Below are 25,624 nucleotides of genomic sequence, written 5' to 3'. Positions count from 1 at the left end.
TCCTATTTTCTTGTTTTATTTTGCTATTTAAACTTGCTTCAATGAATATTCTTCTACTTGGTGAACACATATGCAAATATGTTCAGGATAAATAACTATAACTGAACTTTTGGGTCAATGAATAAACTTATTGAAAGATTTGGAAGATAACATCAAATATTCTCCATTCCATCTCCCCCAGTGTTGCATCAATTTACATTCTCAGTATTCCTATCATGCATTTTCAAAAGGTGTCTGTTCTTTTAGGATATGACATATCTACCAGATGAGCGAAAAATGGCAACTCACTCTAATAATGGTTTCTCTTAAGTTTTCCTTGAGTTGGTCTCTCTCTACTTTGAGAGTCTCCTCTACATTCCTAAGGCCATCTCTTTCTTTTTTTACAGATCTCATTTCTTCAAGATTTTCATAGAGTCTCTGCGTCAACCTTACATTCTCCATTTCTGTATTTTCCAGAGTTGACCGTTGGGCCTCAAATTCCTTCTTCAAATGTTCCATTTCACACATATTTTCCTGAGTCTCAATGACATCTCTCATCTTAAAAAGTTGATGTTCTTTTTCCTGAAGTTCTTGGATCTAAGATGATCATAAAAAAAGTTAAGATACAGACAGTTAATAAGGAAAAGGGAGATTGTTTCTAAACCAAGGCAATCATCTTTACATTTTAGTTACATATTATTTTCTTTTAGAAGGGGTATGAAGAACATAATCATCAGATGTTATTGTCCCACTTAACCTACCTTTTCCTTTAATTCAGCATCTGAATTTTCTAAATCTTTCTGATTATTTGCCACTTCTTCTATCTCCTCTGAAATCTTCTTTGTTGGTGTACTAATATTATGTTGGTGTGCATTCAGATGAAGATAAGCAGTTTTTAGTTTCTCTTTTGTTTCAAGTTCCTTTATAATTAGAGGAAGATTAATAAAATTTAGTAGTGAACATTATTATCACCTCAATATTATCTTTATTCAAAAAAAACATTAGAAGAGGGAAACTTACTTCAGCAACAATTTCTTTAATGTTTTCTTTGAGTTGGTCTCTCTCCATTTGAAGGGCCTCCTGTACTCTTTTCAGTTCTTCTCTTTCCTTAATTATAATTTTTATTTCTTCTTGACTTTCCTGAAGCCTCTCAGTCAATCTGAGCTTCTCATTTTCTAAACTTTGTAGGGCTGAATCTTTGGCTTTAAGATGCTCCTTGAATTGCTCCAATTCACTCAATTTTTTCTGAGTCTCACTGATTTCTTTTACATTAAGAAGTTGTTCCTGTTTCTCATTAAGTTCTTGGATCTTAAAATAATGATAAAATAACAAGTTAATAGCCAAAAATTATTTTTTCTTTTATATTTTTTTTTAGGGGAAAAGGACTAGAATGCTTTCCAAAACAGCAGTATGTAAACAGTGGTCATCATAATTCAATTAATTACCTCCCCTACATTTCCTCCCATTGTCTCTTCACCCCCAATTTACCTTTTTTTGTAACTCATCATTGGTTGTTTGTAATTCTTTTTGAATACTTGATATTTCAGTTTCTTTCTGTGAAATATTCACTCTCAGCTTATCAATAGTTTCCTCCTGTTCTTTCAGGTGAAATTGAGCAACTTTAAGCTCCTCTTTGGTTTCCAGGTGCTTTATCATTAGAGAAAATTGCAAGAAATTTACACAGAACCATTACCCTATAACTTCTTTTTCCAAAGGCTTAGTACTTTACAAATTATTTTTTTAAATAATGAATAAGAAGGATCACACCTACCTTAGCTACAATTTCTCCTATATTTTCTCTGAGCTGGTCACTTTCAGAGTGAAGATCTTCTTGAAGGCTCCTTAGGTCATCTCTCTCCCTAATTACAGACTTCATTTCATTATGACTTTCTTGAAGTGTCTCACACAACTTGAGATTTTCTTTTTCTATCCTGAGTAGTGTTGAATCTTTGGCAATGAGCTGTTCCTTCAAGTGTCCCATCTCACTCATCATTTTCTTCATCTCCTCTTCTTTCATCCTGAAGGATTGTTCTTGTTTGTCTTGAGCCTCTTGGATCTTAAAGAGAATCATAAAGCAGCACAGGTGATATCCAGAGAAACTTTCATTTTATTTTAGAGGAAAAGAAATCTTTTTTTTAAAAAATTTAAAATTTTTAAATTTTAAAAATTTTGCTTTTAAAATAATTAAGCAGGATTCAAAGGATTGTTTACACGATGATCTTTCCACCTTCCCAGTCTTCCATTATTCAAACATTTAACATTTACTTATTGAGGGCTTATTGTATCGTCAGCATCATATTAGAGGTTAGAGATAAACGGTAAAAGAGACTTTGGTGATCTTTCTTTTTGAGATTTACACCTTAGGGGGTGAGCTGGTTTGAAACTTCGGTGCACCCCAAAAAAGCCATGTTATTTAACCTTGATTCAGTATTGCTGGGTGGGATATTTTGATTAAGTTGCTTCCATGGAGATGTGATTCACCCAGTTGTGGGTGGGACCTTTTGATTAAGTGATTTCCATGGAATGTGTCTCCACCCATTCAAGGTGGGGTTGCTTACTGGAGTCCTTTAAGAAGGAAACATTTTGGTAAAAACTTTTGAGCCCACACAGCCAGAGACCTTTGGAGATGCAGAAGGAAACATCCCTGGGGGTCTTATGAAATGAGAAGCCAGGAGAGAAAGCTAGTAGATGTCGCCATGTGCTTTCCCAGCTGACAGAGGTGTTTTGGACAGCATCAGCCTTTCCTGAGTGATGGTAATCTCTTGTTGGTGCCTTAATTTTGACATTTTCACGGCCTTAGAACGGTAACTTACAATTTAATAAATTCCTTTCATAAAAGCCATTCACTTTCTGGCAGCGTTAGCAAACTAAAACGGGGGAAAGATAGATCTTATGCCAAATCTTACCAAACTGAGGTTCCAGGGTCTTCCACCACATTAGTGATAAACATATTCTGGGGGATAGAAAGCTTCAGTTCAGATCTGAAGGATGGGTAAGCATTGCTTAGACAAAAGGGTATGAAAGAACTCAGGTAGGGAGTCAGAACATCTGAAAGCCAGGGGTTATAGAAAAGCAGAAGACTAGTGTCGGAGCATAATGAGCAGGTGGAAGAGTAAGCTGAAATAAGGTTAGCGACCAGGGCAAGGGCCAAATGATCCAGGGCTTCATAGGCTACATGAAGGATTCTGGTCTTTATTTCAGGAATAACAAACTATTAAAGGGTCTTAAAGACAGAGACATAATTGGATTTGTGTTGTAAAATCACTTTCTCAGAATGGGAAGTGGATTAAAGAAGCATGAGAACGATTGTAGAGAGACCTGTTAGCTTACCACAGAAAACTAGGAAAAGAAATGATGGTTGTTTGGATTAGGGTGGTGGTGATGTGGAGAAACTCTGCGCAGATTTACAATATGCATATATAGACGTACACATATACATGCTCATTAAAATCAGCAAGGCTTGGTAACTAGATTATGGAGTAGACAGGGAGGAAGGGATACTAGTGGGGAAGATTCCCAGACTTCTGGCTGAAGCAGTGAGGAAGGCAGCAGTGCCTGATGGGATACTGGAGGAGTAGGTTTAGAAAAGGAAAAACGTAGTGAGTTCATCTTTGGCTTTACCCTTTCCTGTAAGTCAGCACTGTTTTTTCTATTATTTTGAATATTTGAACAAATAGCTGTCTTCTGTAAAGCATTTCCTCTTAGTTTCGATGGTTTTTAGTATTTGTGCCATTGAATATGAATACTTTTTAGTTGTTCTGTTTCCAATCACATCATGATTAAGAGATATTTTAAAGAAAATTATTGGTAACTTTATAACCACATCATAAATGCCCCCCTTCCCCAAGACTTAAATCTTAATAAAACTTTTACTAAATATGGAAAACATTTAGTAAAAGAGGAAAAAGGACAAAACTTACTTTAGCCAAAGTTTCTCTAATGTCTTCTTTTAACTGGTCACATTCAATTTGAAGTGCTTTTTTTGTTGTTTTAAGGTTGTCTCTCTCCTTACATAAAGATTTTATTTCTTCATGACTCTCCTGAAGTTTCTCAATCAGTCTGAGCCTTTCCATTTCTATGCTTGCTGAAGGTGAATCCTTGGCTTTGGAGAGCCCTTTCAATAGCTCCAGTTCCTCCATTGTTTCCCGAGTCTCACTGACTTCTTTTACATTAACAAGTAGTTCCTGTCCCTCATGAAGCGCTGGGATCTTGTGACAATTATATAATACCAAGGTTAGTATCTGGAGATTTTTTTTTTTAAAAAGAAAATATCAGGATACCTTCCAGAGCAATGGAAGTGATCTTGAACTCTCAGGACCCACTTTGGTTCAAACTCCTATTTATTCATTTTCCTTTGATTTCCCACTGAAGATTTTCTGCCAGTCAAATTGACATTACTTTCTTTCCAGCTTATATCCAAACTTGAACCATACTCTAATCAGCATCTCAAAACTACCAGTCTTTAAACTTTACTAACGAAATAAGAAAGTCAGTCAGGAGCATGCGTCTTCATTTCTATGCTAGTTCCTGAATGTCACAAGGGAAAAGTTATACTAAGACAGATTATATCCCAATAAATTTTTATTCCATTCTCAGGTAGATACCAGTATTCCTTCTCAATTTTTCTACATGTGTTGCTTGATTCATTTTTCCCATGATCATTAGATTCCCATGATCACTAAATTTTACACATGATATTTTCTGCATGTATCATATTGGAACTTTTTTATGATTTTTTTATTGCATCCTTCTATGGGGGGTGGGGATTGGGAGGACAGCATCTTACATTTCCATTGTCAATAGTTATAATAGGTTTTTAACATAGGTTGGTCCAGTTATTTCAATGTTTCATTTTTACCATAGGATTTACCACTATCTGACATTAAATTGTTCATTTGTTTGCTTAATTGTTAACTACCTCCTTCCATTACAAAGTAAGCCCTATGAGCACAGGGATTTTGCCCATCTTGTGTGCTCTGTATCTGCATTATCCTGGCACACTAGCACACAACAAGTAACTTCTCCAGTTAATGAAATATAACTCAGCTACTATTTACAGCTTGTCTTCAAAAGAGAAACAAAAGAGGGAAGGAAAATAGACAATACAACTTTTCTTGTAATTCAGTATTAAATTTTTTGGAATATTCATTATATTCTATATATTTACATACAGATAATTATATATATAAATATTTATAATCTATATATAGTATGTATATAATATATATACTTTAAGCCATCTTCTCAGAATTGTTTCTTCTTAGTTCATCAATAGTTTCCTGGTACACTTTCATAGGCAGTGAGCAAATTTCAGTTCTTGTTTCCAGGCCTTTTATTAGCAAGTAGAATTTAAAGAATATTTATAACATCATCCCACACAGTCACTCTCTTTCCAATTGGCTCAGTTAAAAAAAACAAAAAAACATTTAACAGATGAAGGAAAAAGGAAAAAGGTATAACTTACTGTAGCGTCAGTCTCACTTTTAAGTCGATCTCTCTCTATTTCAACTGACTCCTGTAATTTCTTTAGATCATTTCTTTCTTTGGTTATTGATTTCATTTCCTCCTGATTTTCACGAAGTTTATGAGCCAACTCAAGTCTCTCCTTTTCTACATTTTCCAATATTATTTCTTTGTTCTTTAGTTCATTCTTTAAATTTTCCATTTCATTCATCTTTTTCTGCATTTCACTCATCTCTTCTCTTACACTAAGAAGTTGTTGCTGGTTTTCTTGAAGTTGTTGGCCCTTAAGATACACAGTATTTATAATTACCATGTTGCCAGAATTCTCTCAAAATTCTTATGTAAAATGTAGTTTTCTAAACTAAAACAATCATGATCACAGTCCTGCTTACTCCCCCTATGTAAAGAGGCAAGCAGCAATAAAACTAAACTATCAGGGTGCATGGGCGGTTCAGTGGTAGAATGCTTGCCGACCAAGCTGGAGGACCGGAGTTCGATATCTGGACCATGCACTCCCCCACAACCCCCAAAAAAGAAAACCAAACTACCCTTCCAAGCATAGTGTCAGGCGGTATTAAATAGTTGACCAAGGAAGTAAAGTGAAAATGAGTAAAAATTAGAGAGAAAAGAGACTAACATGCAAATATAGCTGCCAAATCACTGTCATTCCTCATCCTTTTTAAAATTTCTTGGATAACTTACTTTTACTTTCTACAAATTCTTTTAGGGGTGCTCCAAACAAACATTTAGGCATTAAGTTTTGCAGCCTGTTTCTTTAAACAATTAAATTTTTCAATTTCTTTTTTAGGTGCATGATCTGAGAATCGAACCTGGGTCTTCTGCATGTCAGGCAAGCATTCTACCACTGAACCACTCATGCACCCAACAACTGTTTTAGTAAACTCAATAAGGTGATTGAGAAATGGATAAGAATGAAAAGAAAATAAATATTAGGAAAAAACACACCAGAGAAGACTAACAATGGAACCTACAATATATTACCTCTACTGCAAGTGGATATTGCCCTTTGATTACATAGAAAAACTTCACAGGTACATTTTAGAATCACATGGGCAGAATAATTCTTAAAAGAGTCTTAGCTCATACAGATTTTATCATAGCACTTACTTTATTTCTGTGAAAGAAATGATTTTAGGAAATGCAAACATCTTAGAGATGGTAAGAACCTGGAAATTTAAGAAAAAAGCCTAGTTCATGAATAGCTATCACAGACTGAACATTTAACTCCTCAGGACAGAGAAAGCTCCTCATATTTCCTTAACCTACTTGTATAGTAAGACAGCAAAATGAAAAGTTAACACATCATTGGTGAGATACTAGGGGACACACCTCAAGAATCCTAGAGCACTTTATCTGTAGTAACACAGGATGAGAGTAGATACCTATATTGATGACACTAAATCATCAAGAAAATGTTCCTTCCTTTTATTGTGCCCTAATAAAGCATGTAAAGATATATCTTAGAAATATTCCTATAAAAATTAGTTAAAATAAGAAAGTTTATCTTTCTCAAATCCATCAATTATTAATGTGGAACCTAACAGCTGATAGTACTAGGTAAAACATTATTACATAAAACAGTCTTCAGCCAACTGTTTACTCCAAAAAGTTTAATTCATCAAATGAAAATGAAGTATTAGTGATAGATTTTCCATGTTAGAGAATTATTAATACATTTCCACAAGGGCAAGATCTTTGTTTTGTTGACTACTGTTATCTCAAGTACGGAATAGTGACTGGCTTGTGGTAGTGCTCAGTAAATATTTGAAAAATGGGTAAATCATATGACTAAAGACAGAAATGAGTTGAGATGATACAAGGCCCTCTCTCACTTGAAATCTCTTGAATATAATTCTCACAAAGGATGTGAGTCAAGATCTCATTATGAGTTGAAATGGCAAAATATTAGTGTTATGATCTGTTCATTTGAGACGTACAGGCTATTTTTGGATTCAGGTCTATGTGGGATCAAAATTCATTACCCCACAAAATTAAGTCAGGAAATATGCAGAAGAAGATAACTAAAAAAAAAAAATCACCTTCTCCTTCAGCTTTTCTTCAACTTCTGCCAGTCTCTCACAGGTCCTTAAAAGCTCTTCTTCTTTCTTTATGGTATGATTCTTTTCTTGTGCAATTATTTCTTCTTGTTTTTTAAGTTCACTTCCAAGAATTCTTAATTCTTCCTGATTTTCAATAGTCTAGAATAAAAAAATTGAGATTGAAATAAATACTAACTTATATTCAATATCAGGTAAAGAAAAAAATCAGCATTTACTTCAGTCTATAAATGAGAAATCAGAACAAACTATTTTGGAAAAAAGACCCATTTTAAATAGTCCTTAATTAAATCATATAGATACCAAAATCTAGTTTATAATCTTTCTTTATCCCTTCACTTACATTCCTATCATGAAAATTTGAACTGGACTTAGTATTCTATACTAAAAGATTAGATCACTTCTGCCCTAAAACCAAAAAAGATTGTTCCTAAATTTTCAAGGACTGATGATGACACTAGTTATGGGCTTTTCAGAATGGTATAGCTTTGGTTTTGTGCACTGATCACTAGCAAACACAAAATGGTAGCCCACTCTTTGCTTGCATGACTTGGGCTAATAGCAGTTATTCAGCTTCCACAATAATGTTTTCAAGTACCAAAACCACAAAAATATAACAAGCCAGAGGTTAAGAAGAGAACACAGCTTTTGTTTGTATGCTTATTACATATAGTTCTTTTGACCAAACAAATTATTCCAAGGAACATATAAAGTCAAAATACAAAAGGTCAGGTTCTACTGTGGTCCACAGTGAACTCTCGAAGTATTAATTCAGTCTATACACATTATATTGTACCTAAACATAAAATCAATAACTAAAGTAGGTTTGAAAACTTTGGAAAATGTCAACAATAAACAACTTAAAAATGAAGTTAAAAAAAATAACGGCATAAAAATAACAAGAAATATTTAGGGACAAATTTACCAAAATATGTGTAAAATCTGTATGTTGTAGACTATAACACATCACTGAAAAGAAGGTAAGTAACAGAAGAGGATATACAATGGCCAATAAACACATGAAAAAATGCTCAACACCATTAATCATCAGGCAAATTAAAATGAGATACATACCCACAAGAATGGCTAAGATTCAAAACACTGACAAAACCAAGTGTTCATGAGGATGTGGGGCCACCAGAATTCTTTTTTTTTTTTGCATGGGCAGGCACTGGGAAATGAACCCAGGTCTCCGGCATGACAGGCGAGAATTCTGCCACTGAGCCACCATGGCTTGCCCCAGAATTCTTTTAATTTGTTGGTGGGAAAAGTACAACCACTTTGCAAACTCATCTAGCAATTTCATATTGAGTAGTAAACACAGACCTTCCTATGACCCAGCTATTCTGTTCAGGCATTTACCCAAGAGAAATAAAAGACATGCAGCCTAAAAAGATCTGTATAGGAATGTTTATAGCAGCTTTATTCAAAATAGTCAGATATGAAATAACCCACATTTTCATCAGCAAACAAATTGTGGCATATCCAAGGAATTTAGAGAGAAGTCAGACATGAAAAAGTACACACTGTGTAATTCTATTTATTTGATGTTCTAGAAGAGTCAAAGTCATCTAAAGTGAAAAAAACATCAGAATAGTGATTGTCTAGAGCAGAGGGTGAGATGGGAATTGACTGGGAAGGAACAGGAGGAAAATTTGGGGGTGATGGAAATGTTCTCTGTTTTGACAGAGTAGAGGGTACACAACTGTACAATTATATCAAGCACTTTTAATTTATTGCATGAAAATAATACCTAAAGTTGATAGAAAAAAAACCAGTAAAATATACTAAGACAAAAATAAATTGTCAAGAATTTCGGGCTAAATCCTACCATTTCAATATTTTCCTTTAGATCAGTCTTCAATTGTTCTTTTTCTTTTATAATACTCTCTAACTTTTGTTGGAGGTCATTTTTCTCCTGTATTAAAGAAAATATCTTCCTGTGTTGTTCAACTAGTTCATTATCACCAACATCTTCAATGACTGTTTGGATGTTTTTGATTTCCAAATCTTGCTTTTTATCCATGTCAAGCATCTAGAATATATATAAATATATATTAAGGAAGAATTTCTTAAATAATAACAGTAATGATAACTGCAATAATAACATTTATTTTCACCAGGCATTATTCTCATAAACAAACACGTTTCATCTTCATTATAATCTTTTTAGGCAGGCGCTATTATTAAGGTACTCATTATTCTCACCATTTGACAGATGACGAACCTGAACCTCAGCCCAGTGAGGTTAAGTGACTTGCCCGAGATCACTCAGAGAGAGAACGGGATAGCCACGTTTTGAACCCAAAGCTTGTGTCTATTACTGATAAGAACTAGTTGGACAGCTATAGATGAATTCTACTATTCTATTTTTGTCTTCCAAAAGTTGGAAATCATTTCTCACCCCACTGCCATCCCTTGCAAATATTTCCAGAGGCAGTCCTACTTATAAAAGGTGAGTTATAAGGACAAAATAATTTTGATAGAACTATATCTCATAATATCAATTACCTTTTAATATACATTTTTCATATACTGCTTAAGAAAAGCATGTCAGTTTATCCATAACTAAGTCTTAACCAAAGGTAATCAAATATATGGATTCACTGGTAGAGGAAGTCAAAATGTGATATTACGATTTTTGGTATGAAAAAAGGGTATCTCAATATAACCTTATACTACGCCAGTGAACATATGTAACTCCTCATTGGCCACATATTTAAAAGTTTTCATAATCTCTGATGCATTAGAAAAAAATGGGGAAAACAAATGGAAAAAAATCATCCAACATCCCCAACTTCATCAGCCACTATTAGAATTTTGGTATATTTCCTTCAGAGTTTTTTCCCTTCATTTTTTTAAAACAGTTATTACAGTTAATTTACATATATAGGAATTTTTTTGTTTGTATTTTCTTTTTAGATCATATGTGTTTTCTGAGGCTGTTAGGTAATCTTCAAATCATAATTTTTAACAGCTGCCCAGTTCTCTAAGGTGGATATGGATAAACAAAACTTTATTTAATTTCCCTTATTGTTGGCAATATGCATGAATTTCTGATAATGGTGAGCACAGAACTAATTATGTGAGAAATTATGGTGGGAACAGAAGTCTTTTGGGACTAGTCTATCATATGTTTTTATTCCTAAAAACAGTTGTGATATGTAAAGAGAAAGTAGACTGAGAAAATATCCTCTTTAATCATATCTGAATACAATTTCAAATTTGAACTAAGCTTAGAAAATATTTTAGCTACCATTATGAGTAAAAACTAATATATCCAACAATTACATTTTAAAATTGGCCTTCATATGAGGATAGGCATACAAATGACAAAGTTTTAAAATTTCTGTTGACAGTGTGCATTAAAAGGTATTCTGGAATAAAGCAAAAAAACAAAACAATAAAAAGAAAAAAACAAACAAAAAAAAGTATTCTGGAAAAGTAGAAAGGTACAGTAATGAATCCATGATATCAAATTACAGGCAATCACCATCCCTCCATCTCCGTTTCAAAAAATTATCGTTAGCATCCTAGATTTTAATGTATAAAATTAAATAACCTGTTAAGCAGTTAGCCTTCTAAAGTTCCAGGACAAAAGAACTGTACTACCTAGAATGAGTTATTAAAGTGAGGTTTTATTACCAAAATTATGGTCCGAGACCTAAAAACAGAAATGAATATGATATACTCATTGATTTTATAGTGAATCCCAAACAATTTCATTATACAAAATCTGGCATAAAACAAATATCTTAGTTATAATTAATAATAAACATTCAATGTTTCTTATCTTTTTAGAATTAAGAGGGACTTTTAAAGATGTTAAAAATAAATCAAATCTCAGAAAATATCAGCTCTACAAAGTGTAAACTAACATTTTTTGCTCTTTCCTTTTAAACTGACCACAAGCAGTTTTATTCGAAGTGATTTCAAAGACATTAGAGTAATTGTAAAATTACTAGTAGTTATTACTATTGTGACTGATAAGTAAGATAGAGGTGACCACTTAAGTGCTTAAGGTTAAAAAAAGAATGCATACAAGTAAAAGAAAACTTCAAAGCAAAAAAGAAATAACCTTTACCTCATTCTGAAATTCATCTGTAGTTTCTCCTATATTTTCCTCCATATGCAAATGCCTGGAATTTCCTTCAGAAATTTTCATTTTTAGTGTGTTAATTGTTTCTTGATGTTGTTTCAAAGATTCCAGAGCATTTCGTAATTGTTCTTGTGTGTCTATGTTCTTTGTTGGAGGGATATAAAAAAAATTTCCATTAGAATAATGTGAAAGAAGTCAAATAATTTTATAGTTGCTGTTTGATCATGAAAAAATTAATGATGGCTTCTTTAACTGTTTACAGAGGTCACAAGTTTTCAAAGTTTAGCCAATTAAAACCTTCTTACCATGTTTACAGTTTCCTGAATATCACTTGTAAGTTGGTCCTTCTCAATTTGTAGGCTCTCCTGAAGTTGTTTTAGGTCATCTTTTTCTTGGGTTATGATTTTTACTTCTTCTAAGGCTCGCTGAAGTTTCTCATTAATCAATGCTTTCTCCTTTTCTACAGCTTGCAGTGTAGAATTTCTATTTTCCACCTGTTCTTTCAGCTGGTTCATTTCATTCAACCTTTCTTGCCCATCAGTTGTTTTCTGTTGAAGTTCTTGGGTTTTGTGAGAAAGCTATAAAATAAAAAAAAGTAAATGTGACATGGTAAGAGCAGGGCCTTCTATGGTATACATGTATACGGAAGACAAATCTCAGCGGACTAAAGATCATTTCCCTAAACAGTATCTCGGAGCAACCTCTATCTTCAAATCATCCAAACTTAAACCAAGTTTCTGAGCTTCCTTAGAGAAAGTTCCTATTTCCTGACTCATTCTTGCAATCTTCTCAAGAACCTTCTTATTTGTTTGCTCAAATTCCACATGATGAAACTTTAAATCTTTTAATTTTGATCAGTATTTTTACAGTTCAACTGGGTGGCTGCTAGGTCATCTTTTGTTTCCCCTATTTCTTCAAGTAAGCCTTGAATTCTATCATTATGAACTATTTCACAAAAAAATTTGTCTTTTTCTGATGTTGTTAGACAGTGTTCTTCAGATTTACCATGTATCTATCAAAAAGAAATAAGATTTAGGAATGTTAGCAGTGTGTGATCTGTAAAAGCAGTTTTGAGGAATAAACAAGGCTTATTAAAAAAAAAGACATTTAAATTAAGCAAAGATTTGAATGAGCAAAGGCAATATTTTTATTGTCACATTTCAATAACTTAATATATTATCCTATTCATCTTCAAAGTTCTGTTTTCTAATCTTTGTGAGTTCTGTAAGGACTGCAGAGATGACACAAAGAGAAAACACTTAATCAGGATGTATCTTTACTTCCTTTATTTATGTTTTTTAACTTCTTTGTGTGGCAAGACATTTTATGATTTTTCTCAGAACTTGATTTATAAGTTTTTTCCTAAAGGCTTTGAATGCAACTCAGATTAAAAAAAAAAAAAAGACAATATAATGCACAATTAACTTAAGTGATCCATATCCATCTTATAAAGAGTTGAATCACTGTAGAAGGTAAGGGTAGAAGGAGATGGGAAAAGAGGAGATAAAGAAGATACAAAAGAAGAAAGGAGCAATACAGCACAGCTGCCACAGACATGGGCTTAGGAGGAAGATCAGAGTTCAAAATCCTTGCTGGGACATTTATTAGTTCAATAACTACTTCCTGTGGCTAAACCATAGCACCTACTTTAAAGGGTTGACAGGATGAGATGATTAAATAAAATAACCTAACATTGTTTAGTGAAAGGTCTGTCATATAGCAAAGTACTTAAACCTTACCATTTAATTTCTTTTAACATGGCAGAGAGAAAGGAAAGACTGACAGGCTATAGTTTTACAGAAATGTAACAGTAGCCTGCAAATTTACACTGGCCTCTAAAATTCTTATCAATGTCATCCTTTTACCTCATTACTCTTTTTAATTGACATATGATGAGTATTTAATTGATATGATGAGTACAAAAAATAAAAAGGTAAAGACTAAGAGTAAGGCTACAGATTTCTGTCTAAATGCAGTATCTGAGGACCACAGAAATGGCTGGTATATGGATTACATTATTTGGAAAATATATTTTTCATCCAGTAGCATATGAAGAAATTAGGTGAATTATATTAATTTCTATGTTAAACTCAATGTTAAGACTCAAATGTCTACAGAGCCATTTGCCCGCTACTTTAAATAAATCATGTTAAAATACTTAAGGCACTATTATAAAGATAATTATCTCGAAAGGAGGGTTAATTGCTTAAAAATGTATTACCTCTTTCCTCAGCATTTCTATTTCAGGGGATAAAGACTTCAATTCTGAGAGTAAATTAACTTCTTTATGCAAAGCTGTGTTTTCTTCCATTTTCTTATTCAATTCTTTCTGGAGATCAGTAATCCTTCTTTCCAATTCCAAATTACAGATCAAGTCTAGAAAGTTGTTGGTAAATTAAACAGCTTATAGTTATTGGGATAATCTTAAATTATATACAAAGCTAGACTATTCAAGTCATATTATATCGATTTATTAAAGAAAGAGTCAAGATTGCCAAAAAAAGCAGTCTAATTTTTAATAATTCTTGAATCACCTTTTTTTTTAGATCAGGTCTAGTTTATTGAAAAATAATTAAAAAAATGAAACCTTTATGATTTGAAGCTCATGGAAATTTCCGTGAGTACCAATACCAAATAATACTGAAATGTAACATCAGTTTTTTTAAAAAATCAGAGCAGACAGGCCATGGTGGCTCAGTGGGCAGAGTTCTCGCCTGCCACACCAGAGACGCCTGCCCATGCGAAAAAATCAAAACAAAGTAAAAATCAGAGCATAATTAATTATTAAAACGTAGTTGCCACCTTTAGGTACATTTCTAGAACAAGTCAGATTTGCACAGAGATAAGTCTGAAATTATAAAATACCTTTTGAAACTTTGCCATCTATAAGAGAGGTGAGTTTTGTTATTTCACTAAAAGCAGATTGTAACTCTTTCTCTAGATCAACTTGCATTTTCTTTTTTGCCTTCAATTGGCTTTGAAATGACTGAATATCATTTTCCATTTGCTTGCATGTACTTGAAAGTTCTTTCTATTGAAAGAAACACTGAAAATTCACAAAAAGATACTGGTAGTTACAAGTGTTTTACTATAAATATTACATAAAAATTGTTTACCATTTTCTCTTTCAGCTCCAGATTTTCACTTCTAAGAAAGGCTGATTCTCTCTTGGCATCAAGGGCTACAGTTTCGGTATCAAACAGAGTCTGTTTCATTTGTTCTAGGTCTTTAGTGTTTTCCTAGAGAAGAAAGGATAATACATACATGACAGAAGGGACTTGGTGAAATCTTGCTTTCTTAGAGTTGGAAAAGACTTCAGAGAATATGAACATAGATATGTTACTTCAAATTAATAAAAAAGGGTGAAATATGCTAATTACCAAACGCATTTTTAGGTTAAATGAAAAGAAATTGTATTTTCTATTTTCTGTAATAAAAATATTAATTTTTTCCCCAAATTTTAAAAGTAATGTATGGAAGTTCCACAAATTAAGAACTCTGTTATTGTTCAATAAAGGGTAACACAATTGTTCAACTATGCTTTTCAAATTCCCTATGTATCTTTTTTTTTTTTTGCATGGGTGAACACAGGGAACCAAACCTGGGTCTCTGGTATGGCAGGTGAGAACTCTTCCTGCTGAGCCACAGTGGCCCACCCTCCCTATGTATTTTTGAGTTACCCTCTCCAACTTATGAAAGGCAAGTAGTATATAGTTAATATCAAGGATATTAAATCACAAATTGGAAAAGAAAAGGGGAAACAATCCACCAGGAAAATAGAGAAAAGATATGAACTGGCAACCCGAAGAGAAAATGCAAATGGCAAATACACACATGAAAAGATCCATGTCTCATTTTCAGAGAGAGGTATGTTAACTCTCATAACTCAGCCATATATTCTTGACAAAAATTAATATGTGAATGAATGATTAAATGAATTGAATGAATAAGGAGAAGGAAATAACAATTTAGAAAAGTAGACAATTCTGCTTTTCATTCTATCAATGAGCACTCCAGGAATGTATGGAAATGTTTCCTTTCCTGGGCCTCAGAATTGTGTGATGTGAAAGAGTAATTCATTTTGAAAAAAAATCATTTTTCATAAATAGAAAGTAACAACAACAACTATGAAAAACTCAAATGGAAACAAAATACAAAAATAAATATGCCAAGATCTATTTTATAGCAACTAAAATTATCTCAAGTTAGAAGTTTCTGAAAGAATACTCCCAAACTATTAAAAGTTACTTATATTATGAGAATGCATTAGTATATCATTTGTTAAGAAACTCTAAAAAAAAAATTTCAAATTTAAAAATTAGTCAATGATTTTTCTTCTGTAAAATGGTAATGATACCAATAGTCCCTCTCTCAAAGCACTGACAGGAAAGAAATACTATATTGTAAAATGACTACTAGAGCTCCTGGCACATAGTAGGCACAATATATTCTACTGGCTATGATAATGAAGGTCGTATACTGTAGATGCAGACGTCAACATGATTACAAAACAAAATAAACCTAATTTTTACCATTGAGTATGACAAGTCCATTTTAATATTTTCTGACTTCTGAGAGTCTATGCATTCCTGCAGCTTCTTAATCTGGTTTTCTTTTTCTCTAAGCAGCTCTACTTTTGAACTTAGTTCATTCTAAAAGATTCAAAAGAGACAAAAGTTAGGTATTCGATTTGAGTTCTGAGGGATTAAAAAAACTCACATAAAAGAGCTTAAATTGGTAGACAGCAAAATTTAAAAAGTTGTTGATATTTAAAACACAGTTTCTTCTATTTTCTAAACCTATGCTCAATTTATGTTTTATAATTCTAGTTATTTGTCAATAGAAATACCAACATAATGCTCACCTCAAGATCTTGATTATATACTTCTGCATGCTTAACTAAATTCTTTAAGTTGGACATTTCATGAATTAGTTGCATCTGTAGGAGCATGTGAACAGGCAACAGAGCAAACCAACAGTTAATAAAGCAAAAAAAGAAAACAGCATTCATCCACCATCTGAGAATCACCCACCACAGTTAAAAGGGACAGAGATCAACTGTTCAAGCTACCGTCAAGTGAGCCTTTCATTATTTAAAAACATAAAATAAATCAACCAAGCAAATCAGAAAAAACCTCAGGATGGCCACAATAACAATTATGCCAACTGTTAATAAAGCTGCAAAAATGTCAATAGCAAATTAGTATACACCACTTGGAGGGGATAGTAAAGTGGTAATTAAACTTTTTAAAAACCCACTCTTCTATTAGATTGTTATTTTAGGTAAGTTAAATGTTGAAATGAATTTATCCTGTAAGATCCAGGTGGCTCTCCACTGTCATACTTTTTAATGGGTTGTGATTTGGACTCTAGGTTTGGTTTAGGGTAGTTTCATGTAGTGTTTTTCCTATCCTATTATAATGTAACCAAAACTACAACTGTACAGGATGATCAATTATTACCTTGTTGGTTTAAGGAATTCTTAAAGATACCAAGTTTCCTTTCTATTAAAATAGCTGTAGCAATATATGAATACCAGAAACTTTTTGTTTACAACAAATAAACCACAATTTACCAGTTAACATATTTTCCCTTAAAATTACTTAGTCTTCATAATCAGATGATAATGTAAAGAACGAAAGCAATTTTTAATAGAATATAAGCATCTTAGGAAAATAGTACCTTGTTTAATATTTTCTGGATGCTTAATTCAGTCCTGAATAGTTTTAGATTTCAGACTAGTTCTAGACATTCCCATTTTAGGGCAGCTTTGTGCAACAGAAATATAATATGAGAGACATATGTAATTTAAAATTTCTAAGACACATTAAGAAAAAAGTTAAAAAGAAACAAGTGAAGTTAATAACATATTTTATTTAACCTAATATATCTAAATTTTCATTTCTCCATGTAATCAATATAAAAAATTTTAATGAGATATTTTACATTCTTTTTCTGTATTACATCAATTCATATTAGCCACATTTTGAGTGCTCAATTGCCAAATGTGGCTAGTGACAACCCTATCAAACAGCGTAATTTTAGACATTTTTATTAGTTATAATTTAAATTAGCTTCATCTTTTACCTTTTCCTCCTTGGCTACTTCTAATATTTGTGGAATAAAATCATATTTACCAAAGAGAAACAAATAACCAATTTTTGAAAACATTTAAAAAATAAACATTCAGAAAGAGGGAAAATTGTCCTACTTCTCACTTGACTAGCACTTTAAGTATTGATTCTCATAAACAGAAAAAGAGGATAGGTAAGTTTTGTAAAGATTCCAGTGTAATGACAATGACATATTGTTTGAGATTCAAAAGTAATTAGCATAGCAAAAATGATTTAAATATACAATCTGAGCAATGGTTAATCCATTGCTAGATAAGAAAACATTGCAGATTTCAAGTGCAGTTTTTTTTTTCTGCACGGGCAGCCACCGGGGATCAAACCCAGGTCTCCAGCATGGCAGGCAAGAACGCTGCCACTGAGCCACCGTGGCCCACCAATTGCAATTTTTGACAGGTGAAGTGACACATTTAACTTCATAGATAAAAATCTCTAAGTTGTTGAAATTATAAAATTAAATAAACCAAATTAAAATAGGTAGATGAATGAGATTTCTCTTGCTCACTGAATATAATGGTACTTGTCCTTTTTATTCCTCCCTCTAAAATCACAAGTTTAAGCATCTTATATTTCTATATTCCCACTTGAAAATTATCCCCAGCTTTGGTGATTTTTGATAAAACCTTTAGGCTAAGAGGACAATGATCATATGTCCTAAGGTCATAATTTGACCTTTTCCTCTTTTCCCCCAAAAGTAAGTTTTGGAACATTTTACTGTTTATAGACAAACTTACATTTTTAATTTAAAATGGAATGGATTCAACAAAATTGTCTTTAAATAAGGTAAGTTTGGGGGACTTCCTGGAAGATGGCGGCTTAGTAAGACGCGCGGATCTTAGTTTCTTCTCCAGGACAGCTACTAGGGGAGTAGAAACGATACAGAAAGCGCCCAAAGCCACAACAGAGATAAAAAAGACAGCATACCCCATCCTGGAACGGCTGGCTGGCTGAGAGAAGCAGCTCGGGTGAGATCACCGAGGTGCGCGGGCCTCACCGGGCGGGGCGGCAAGCGGCCGGAGTCACTCCCTTCCCCCTTCCCGGGCCGGCTGGGAGAATTGGAGAGGCGGTCCCCTGAAACCGCGGCGGCTGGCGCCCACACCACGCGCAGCCCCCCGGACCAACTGAGAGAATTGGATCGGAAATCCCCAGGCTGCGGAGAACGGTGACAGGTGGGGGAGGCCCCTTCCAAACCCGTGACTCCCGGGGAACGTGCACTCTCTCGGGCGGGCCGCTGCCGCTGGCGCCCTCCCGCCACGCTTGTCTCCCCGGGCCAACTAGGAAATTCGGACGGGCTCTTTCCCGGGCTGCGGCGGCCAGCAACCCTCCCTGCGTTCGGACCTCGGGCCGGCTCAAGCCGCTTCGGCTAGCGAACCTCCCGGATGGCGAGAGTTTTCCAAAGTTAAAGGTCCCACAGCACCTTTTACTGGTGGGACCCGCAGACAAACGTGTGCCACGAGTGCCACCTACTGGGCAGGATAAGAAAAACAGAACCCTGAGATTTCACAGAACAATCTTCCGAACTTTTGGATCCAATACCCAGGGAAATCTGTCTAAATGCGCAGATGCCAACAGAAGATAACGGATCACGCTCAAATAATTGAAAATATGGCCCAGTCAAAGGAACAAACCAATAGTCCAAATGAGATACAGGAGCTGAGACAACTAATGCTGAATATACGAACAGAAATGGAAAACCTCTTCAAAAACGAAATCGATAAATTGAGGGAGGACATGAAGAAGACATGGGCTGAACATAAAGAAGAAATAGAAAAACTGAAAAAACAAATCACAGAACTTATGGAAGTGAAGGACAAAGAGAAAAGATAGAAAAAACAATGGATACCTACAATGATAGGTTCAAAGAGACAGAAGATAGAATTAGTGATTTGGAGGATGGAACATCTGAATTCCAAAAACAAACAGAAACTATTGGGAAAAGAATGGAAAAATTTGAACAGGGTATCAGGGAACTCAAGGACAATATGAACCGCACAAATATACGTGTTGTGGGTATCCCAGAAGGAGAAGAGAAGGGAAAAGGAGGAGAAAAACTAATGGAAGAAATTATCACTGAAAATTTCCCAACTCTTATGAAAGACCTAAAATTACAGATCCAAGAAGTGCAGCGCACCCCAAAGAGATTAGACCCAAATAGGCATTCTCCAAGACACTTACTAGTTAGAATGTCAGAGGTCAAAGAGAAAGAAAGGATCTTGAAAGCAGCAAGAGAAAAACAATCCATCACATACAAGGGAAACCCAATAAGACTATGTGTAGATTTCTCAGCAGAAACCATGGAGGCTAGAAGACAGTGGGATGATATATTTAAATTACTAAAAGAGAAAAACTGCCAACCAAGACTCCTATATCCAGCAAAATTGTCCTTCAAAAATGAGGGAGAAATTAAAACATTCTCAGACAAAAAGTCACTGAGAGAATTTGTGACCAAGAGACCAGCTCTGCAAGAAATACTAAAGGGAGCACTAGAGTCAGAACCGAAAAGACAGAAGAGAGAGGTATGGAGAAGAGTGTAGAAAGAAGGAAAGTCAGATATGATATATATAATACAAAAGGCAAAATGGCAGAGGAAAATATTATCCAAACAGTAATAACACTAAATGTTAATGGACTGAATTCCCCAATCAAAAGACATAGAATGGCAGAATGGATTAAAAAACAGGATCCTTCTATATGCTGTCTACAGGAAACACATCCTAGACCCAAAGATAAACATAGGTTGAAAGTGAAAGGTTGGGAAAAGATATTTCATGCAAATAACAACCAGAAAATAGCAGGAGTGGCTATACTAATATCCAACAAGTTAGACTTCAAATGTAAAACTGTTAAAAGAGACAAAGAAGGACACTATATACTAATAAAAGGAACAATTAAACAAGAAGACATAACAATCATAAATATTTACGCACCGAACCAGAATGCCCCAAAATACGTGAGGAATACACTGCAACACTGAAAAGGGAAATAGACACAAATACCATAATAGTTGGAGACTTCAATTCCCCACTCTCATCAATGGACAGAACATCCAGACAGAGGATCAATAAAGAAATAGAGAATCTGAATATTACTATAAAGGAGCTAGACTTAACAGACATTTATAGGACATTACATCCCACAACAGCAGGATACACCTTTTTCTCAAGTGCTCATGGATCATTCTCAAAGATAGACCATATGCTGGGTCACAAAGCAAGTCTTAACAAATTTAAAAAGATTGAAATCATACACAACACTTTCTCGGATCATAAAGGAATGAAGTTGGAAATCAATAATAGGTGGAATGCCAGAAAATTCACAAATACCTGGAGGCTCAACAACACACTCTTAAACAACGAGTGGGTCAAAGAAGAAATTGCAAGAGAAATTAGTAAATACCTCGAGGCAAATGAAAATGAAAACACAACATATCAAAACTTATGGGATGCAGCAAAGGCAGTGCTAAGAGGGAAATTTATTGCCCTAAATGCCTATATCAGAAAAGAAGAAAAGGCAAAAATGCAGGAATTAACTGTTCACTTGGAAGAACTGGAGAAAGAACAGCAAACTAATCCCAAAGCAAGCAAAAGGAAAGAAATAACAAAGATCAGAGCAGAAATAAATGAAATTGAAAATATGAAAACAGTAGAGAAAATCAATAAGACCAGAAGTTGGTTCTATGAGAAAATCAATAAGATTGATGGGCCCTTATCAAGATTGACAAAAAGAAGAAGAGAGAGGATACAAATAAATAAGATCAGAAATGGAAGAGGAGACATAACTACTGACCTCACAGAAATAAAGGAGGTAATAACAGGATACTATGAACAACTTTACGCTAATAAATACAACAATTTAGATGAAATGGACGGGTTCCTGGAAAGACATGAACAACCAACTTTGACTCAAGAAGACATAGATGACCTCAACAAACCAATCACAAGTAAAGAAATTGAATTAGTCATTCAAAAGCTTCCTAAAAAGAAAAGTCCAGGACCAGATGGCTTCACATGTGAATTCTACCAAACGTTCCAGAAAGAATTAGTACCAATTCTCCTCAAACTCTTCAAAAAAATCGAAGTGGAGGGAAAACTGCCTAATTCATTCTATGAAGCCAACATCACCCTCATACCAAAACCAGGCAAAGATATTACAAAAAAAGAAAACTACAGACCAATCTCTCTAATGAATATACATGCAAAAATCCTCAATAAAATTCTAGCAAATCGTATCCAACAACACATTAAAAGAATTATACATCATGACCAAGTAGGATTCATCCCAGGTATGCAAGGATGGTTCAACATAAGAAAATCAATTAATGTAATACACCATATCAACAAATCAAAGCAGAAAAATCACATGATCATCTCAATTGATGCAGAGAAGGCATTCGACAAGATTCAACATCCTTTCCTGTTGAAAACACTTCAAAAGATAGGAATACAAGGGAACTTCCTTAAAAGGATAGAGGGAATATATGAAAAACCCACAGCTAATATCATCCTCAATGGGGAAAAATTGAAAACTTTCCCCCTAAGATCAGGAACAAGACAAGGATGTCCACTATCACCACTATTATTCAACATTGTGTTGGAGGTTCTAGCCAGAGCAATTAGACAAGAAAAAGAAATACAAGGCATCAAAATTGGAAAGGAAGAAGTAAAACTATCACTGTTTGCAGACGATATGATACTATACGTCGAAAACCCGGAAAAATCCACAACAAAACTACTAGAGCTAATAAACGAGTACAGCAAAGTAGCAGGTTACAAGATCAACATTCAAAAATCTGTAGCATTTCTATACACTAGTAATGAACAAGCTGAGGGGGAAATCAAGAAACGAATCCCATTTACAATTGCAACTAAAAGAATAAAATACCTAGGAATAAATTTAACTAAAGAGACAAAAAACCTATATAAAGAAAACTACAAAAAACTGCTAAAAGAAATCACAGAAGACCTAAATAGATGGAAGGGCATACCGTGTTCATGGATTGGAAGACTAAATATAGTTAAGATGTCAATCCTACCTAAATTGATTTACAGATTCAATGCAATACCAATCAAAATCCCAGGAACTTATTTTTCAGAAATAGAAAAACCAATAAGCAAATTTATCTGGAAGGGCAGGGTGCCCCGAATTGCTAAAAACATCTTGGGGAAAAAAAACGAAGCTGGAGGTTTCGCGCTGCCTGACTTTAAGGCATATTATGAAGCCACAGTGGTCAAAACAGCATGGTATTGGCATAAAGATAGATATATCGACCAATGGAATCGAATAGAGTGCTCAGATATAGACCCTCTCATCTATGGACATTTGATCTTTGATAAGGCAGTCAAGCCAACTCACCTGGGACAGAGCAGTCTCTTCAATAAATGGTGCCTAGAGAACTGGATATCCATATGCAAAAGAATGAAAGAAGACCCATCTCTCACACCCTATACAAAAGTTAACTCAAAATGGATCAAAGATCTAAACATTAGGTCTAAGACCATAAAACAGTTAGAGGAAAATGTTGGGAGATATCTTATGGATCTTACAACTGGAGGCGGTTTTATGGACCTTAAACCTAAAGCAAGAGCACTGAAGAAGGAAATAAATAAATGGGAGCTCCTCAAAATTAAACACTTTTGTGCATCAAAGAACTTCATCAAGAAAGTAGAAAGACAGCCTACACAATGGGAGACAATATTTGGAAATGATATATCAGATAAAGGTCTAGTATCCAGAATTTATAAAGAGATTGTTCATCTCAACAACAAAAAGACAGCCAACCCAATTACAAAATGGGAAAAAGACTTGAACAGACACCTATCAGAAGAGGAAATACAAATGGCCAAAAGGCACATGAAGAGATGCTCAATGTCCCTGGCCATTAGACAAATGCAAATCAAAACCACAATGAGATATCATCTCACACCCACCAGAATGGCCATTATCAACAAAACAGAAAATGACAAGTGCTGGAGAGGATGCGGAGAAAGAGGCACACTTATCCACTGTTGGTGGGAATGTCAAATGGTGCAACCACTGTGGAAGGCAGTTTGGCGGTTCCTCAAAAAGCTGAATATAGAATTGCCATACGACCCAGCAATACCATTGCTGGGAATATACTCAAAGGACTTAAGGACAAAGACACAAACGGACATTTGCACACCAGTGTTTATAGCAGCGTTATTTACAATTGCAAAGAGAGGGAAACAGCCGAAATCTCCATCAACAGAAGAGTGGCTAAACAAACTGTGGTATATACATACGATGGAATACTATGCAGCTTTAAGACAGGATAAACTTATGAAGCATGTAATAACATGGATGGACCTAGAGAACATTATGCTGAGTGAGTCTAGCCAAAAACTAAAGGACAAATACTGTATGGTCCCACTGATGTGAACAGACATTCGAGAATAAATTTGGAATATGTCATTGGTAACAGAGTCCAGCAGGAGGTAGAAACAGGGTAAGATAATGGGCAATTGGAGTTGAAGGGATACAGACGGTGTAACAGGACTAGATACAAAAATGGACAGCACAATAATACCTAATTGTAAAGTAATCATGTTAAAACACTGAATGAAGCTGCATCTGAGCTATAGGTTTTTGTTTTGTTTTGTTTTGTTTTGTTTTGATTTTACTATTATTATTTTTATTTTTTTCTCTATATTAACATTCTATATCTTTTTCAGTTATGTTGCTAGTTCTTCTAAACCAATGCAAATGTACTAAGAAATGATGATCATGCATCTATGTGATGATGTTAAGAATTACTGATTGCATATGTAGAATGGTATGATCTCTAAATGTTGGGTTAATTTCTTTTTTTCCGTTAATTAAAAAAAAAAAAAAAAAGAGAAGGGGTAATTGGATCTGAAGGGATACAGACTGTACAACGGGACTGGATATAAAAACTCAGAAATGGACAGCACAATACTACCTAATTGTAATGCAATTATGTTAAAACACTGAATGAAGCTGCATGTGAGGTATAGGTTTTTTGTTTTTGTTTTTGTTTTTTTTTCTTTCTATTATTGTTTTAATTCTTATTCTGTTGTCTTTTTATTTCTTTTTCTAAATCGATGCAAATGTACTAAGAAATGATGAATATACAACTATGTGATGTTATTAAGAATTACTGATTGTACATGTAGATTGGAATGATTTCTAATTGTTTTGTTAATTCTTTTTTTAATTAATAAAAAAAAATAAGGTAAGTTTTTATTACATAACTGATCAGGTATACCTTAAAGAACTTAGAATCTCAATTTATGTCCAATTAACAATGATGGGAATAGAATAATTTTCTTCCTTAACTGTGGACTAAAAAAGAAATATGAGATGTGACACCAGTCATACATTCTGTGGTATTTTGTAATCTTTTTTCAAAGCTGACTCGACTCATTCAAATTTTGAGCTTCAAATTTGCTATTAATGGAATATATTAATGATGTAGGGAAAAATGAGAGAAATTATTGCCATATTTGAGCTCAAACAATTTTATATCGTATTACTATTTATTATAATGGGCATACAATAAATTAGATGAAATTTTGGCATTAGATGGGACAATGACAAGCGTCTTGTCTAACTTCACAAGCAGAGGTATACGGGAAGTGAGTTCTGTGAGGTTCAAGGCCTTGGTTGTAACTGATGAGAGTCTCTGATCAGGGACAGATTCACAGTCAGTCAGTTAAGTGGCAAAACTGGGATTTAAATCCAGGAAGTTTGATTCTAGGTCATGGTTTTACCCAGGATGTAGACTGCCTCCTCTCAATAAAATCCAGTTTTATTCATGACACTTTGCATTCTAATAATATGCAAATTTTAAAACAAGTAAAATAAAACCCTATGGGGGAACTTATGGACTTTTGTCT

The 25,624-nt window shown here is 34.1% G+C and overlaps 1 protein-coding gene across 5 annotated transcripts in view; it reads right to left on the bottom strand.

The window, feature by feature from the left end:
• The window catches only part of CENPE (centromere protein E), a 78,090-nt gene that overhangs the window by 33,981 nt on the left and 18,485 nt on the right, over window positions 1–25,624 (bottom strand). For 4 of the 5 annotated variants that reach the window (XM_077142654.1, XM_077142655.1, XM_077142657.1 and 1 more), the window contains exons 17-32: window positions 16,484–16,558; window positions 16,152–16,271; window positions 14,736–14,858; window positions 14,485–14,650; window positions 13,841–13,995; window positions 11,925–12,197; window positions 11,605–11,763; window positions 9,352–9,555; window positions 7,503–7,661; window positions 5,444–5,725; window positions 3,900–4,187; window positions 1,751–2,035; window positions 1,468–1,626; window positions 1,000–1,287; window positions 741–899; window positions 289–576 (exon numbers count right to left, since the gene is read on the bottom strand). In XM_077142654.1, coding sequence (XP_076998769.1) covers window positions 289–576; window positions 741–899; window positions 1,000–1,287; window positions 1,468–1,626; window positions 1,751–2,035; window positions 3,900–4,187; window positions 5,444–5,725; window positions 7,503–7,661; window positions 9,352–9,555; window positions 11,605–11,763; window positions 11,925–12,197; window positions 13,841–13,995; window positions 14,485–14,650; window positions 14,736–14,858; window positions 16,152–16,271; window positions 16,484–16,558 — 3,183 coding nt within the window. The remainder of the gene's footprint in view (window positions 1–288; window positions 577–740; window positions 900–999; window positions 1,288–1,467; window positions 1,627–1,750; window positions 2,036–3,899; window positions 4,188–5,443; window positions 5,726–7,502; window positions 7,662–9,351; window positions 9,556–11,604; window positions 11,764–11,924; window positions 12,198–13,840; window positions 13,996–14,484; window positions 14,651–14,735; window positions 14,859–16,151; window positions 16,272–16,483; window positions 16,559–25,624) is intronic. The other variant, XM_077142656.1, reaches the window with a different exon arrangement.

Source organism: Tamandua tetradactyla, chromosome 24 (assembly GCF_023851605.1).
Source record: "Tamandua tetradactyla isolate mTamTet1 chromosome 24, mTamTet1.pri, whole genome shotgun sequence".
In the NCBI taxonomy this organism is placed as follows: Eukaryota; Metazoa; Chordata; class Mammalia; order Pilosa; family Myrmecophagidae; genus Tamandua; species Tamandua tetradactyla.
This window is presented reverse-complemented; position numbering and strand designations above follow the sequence as displayed.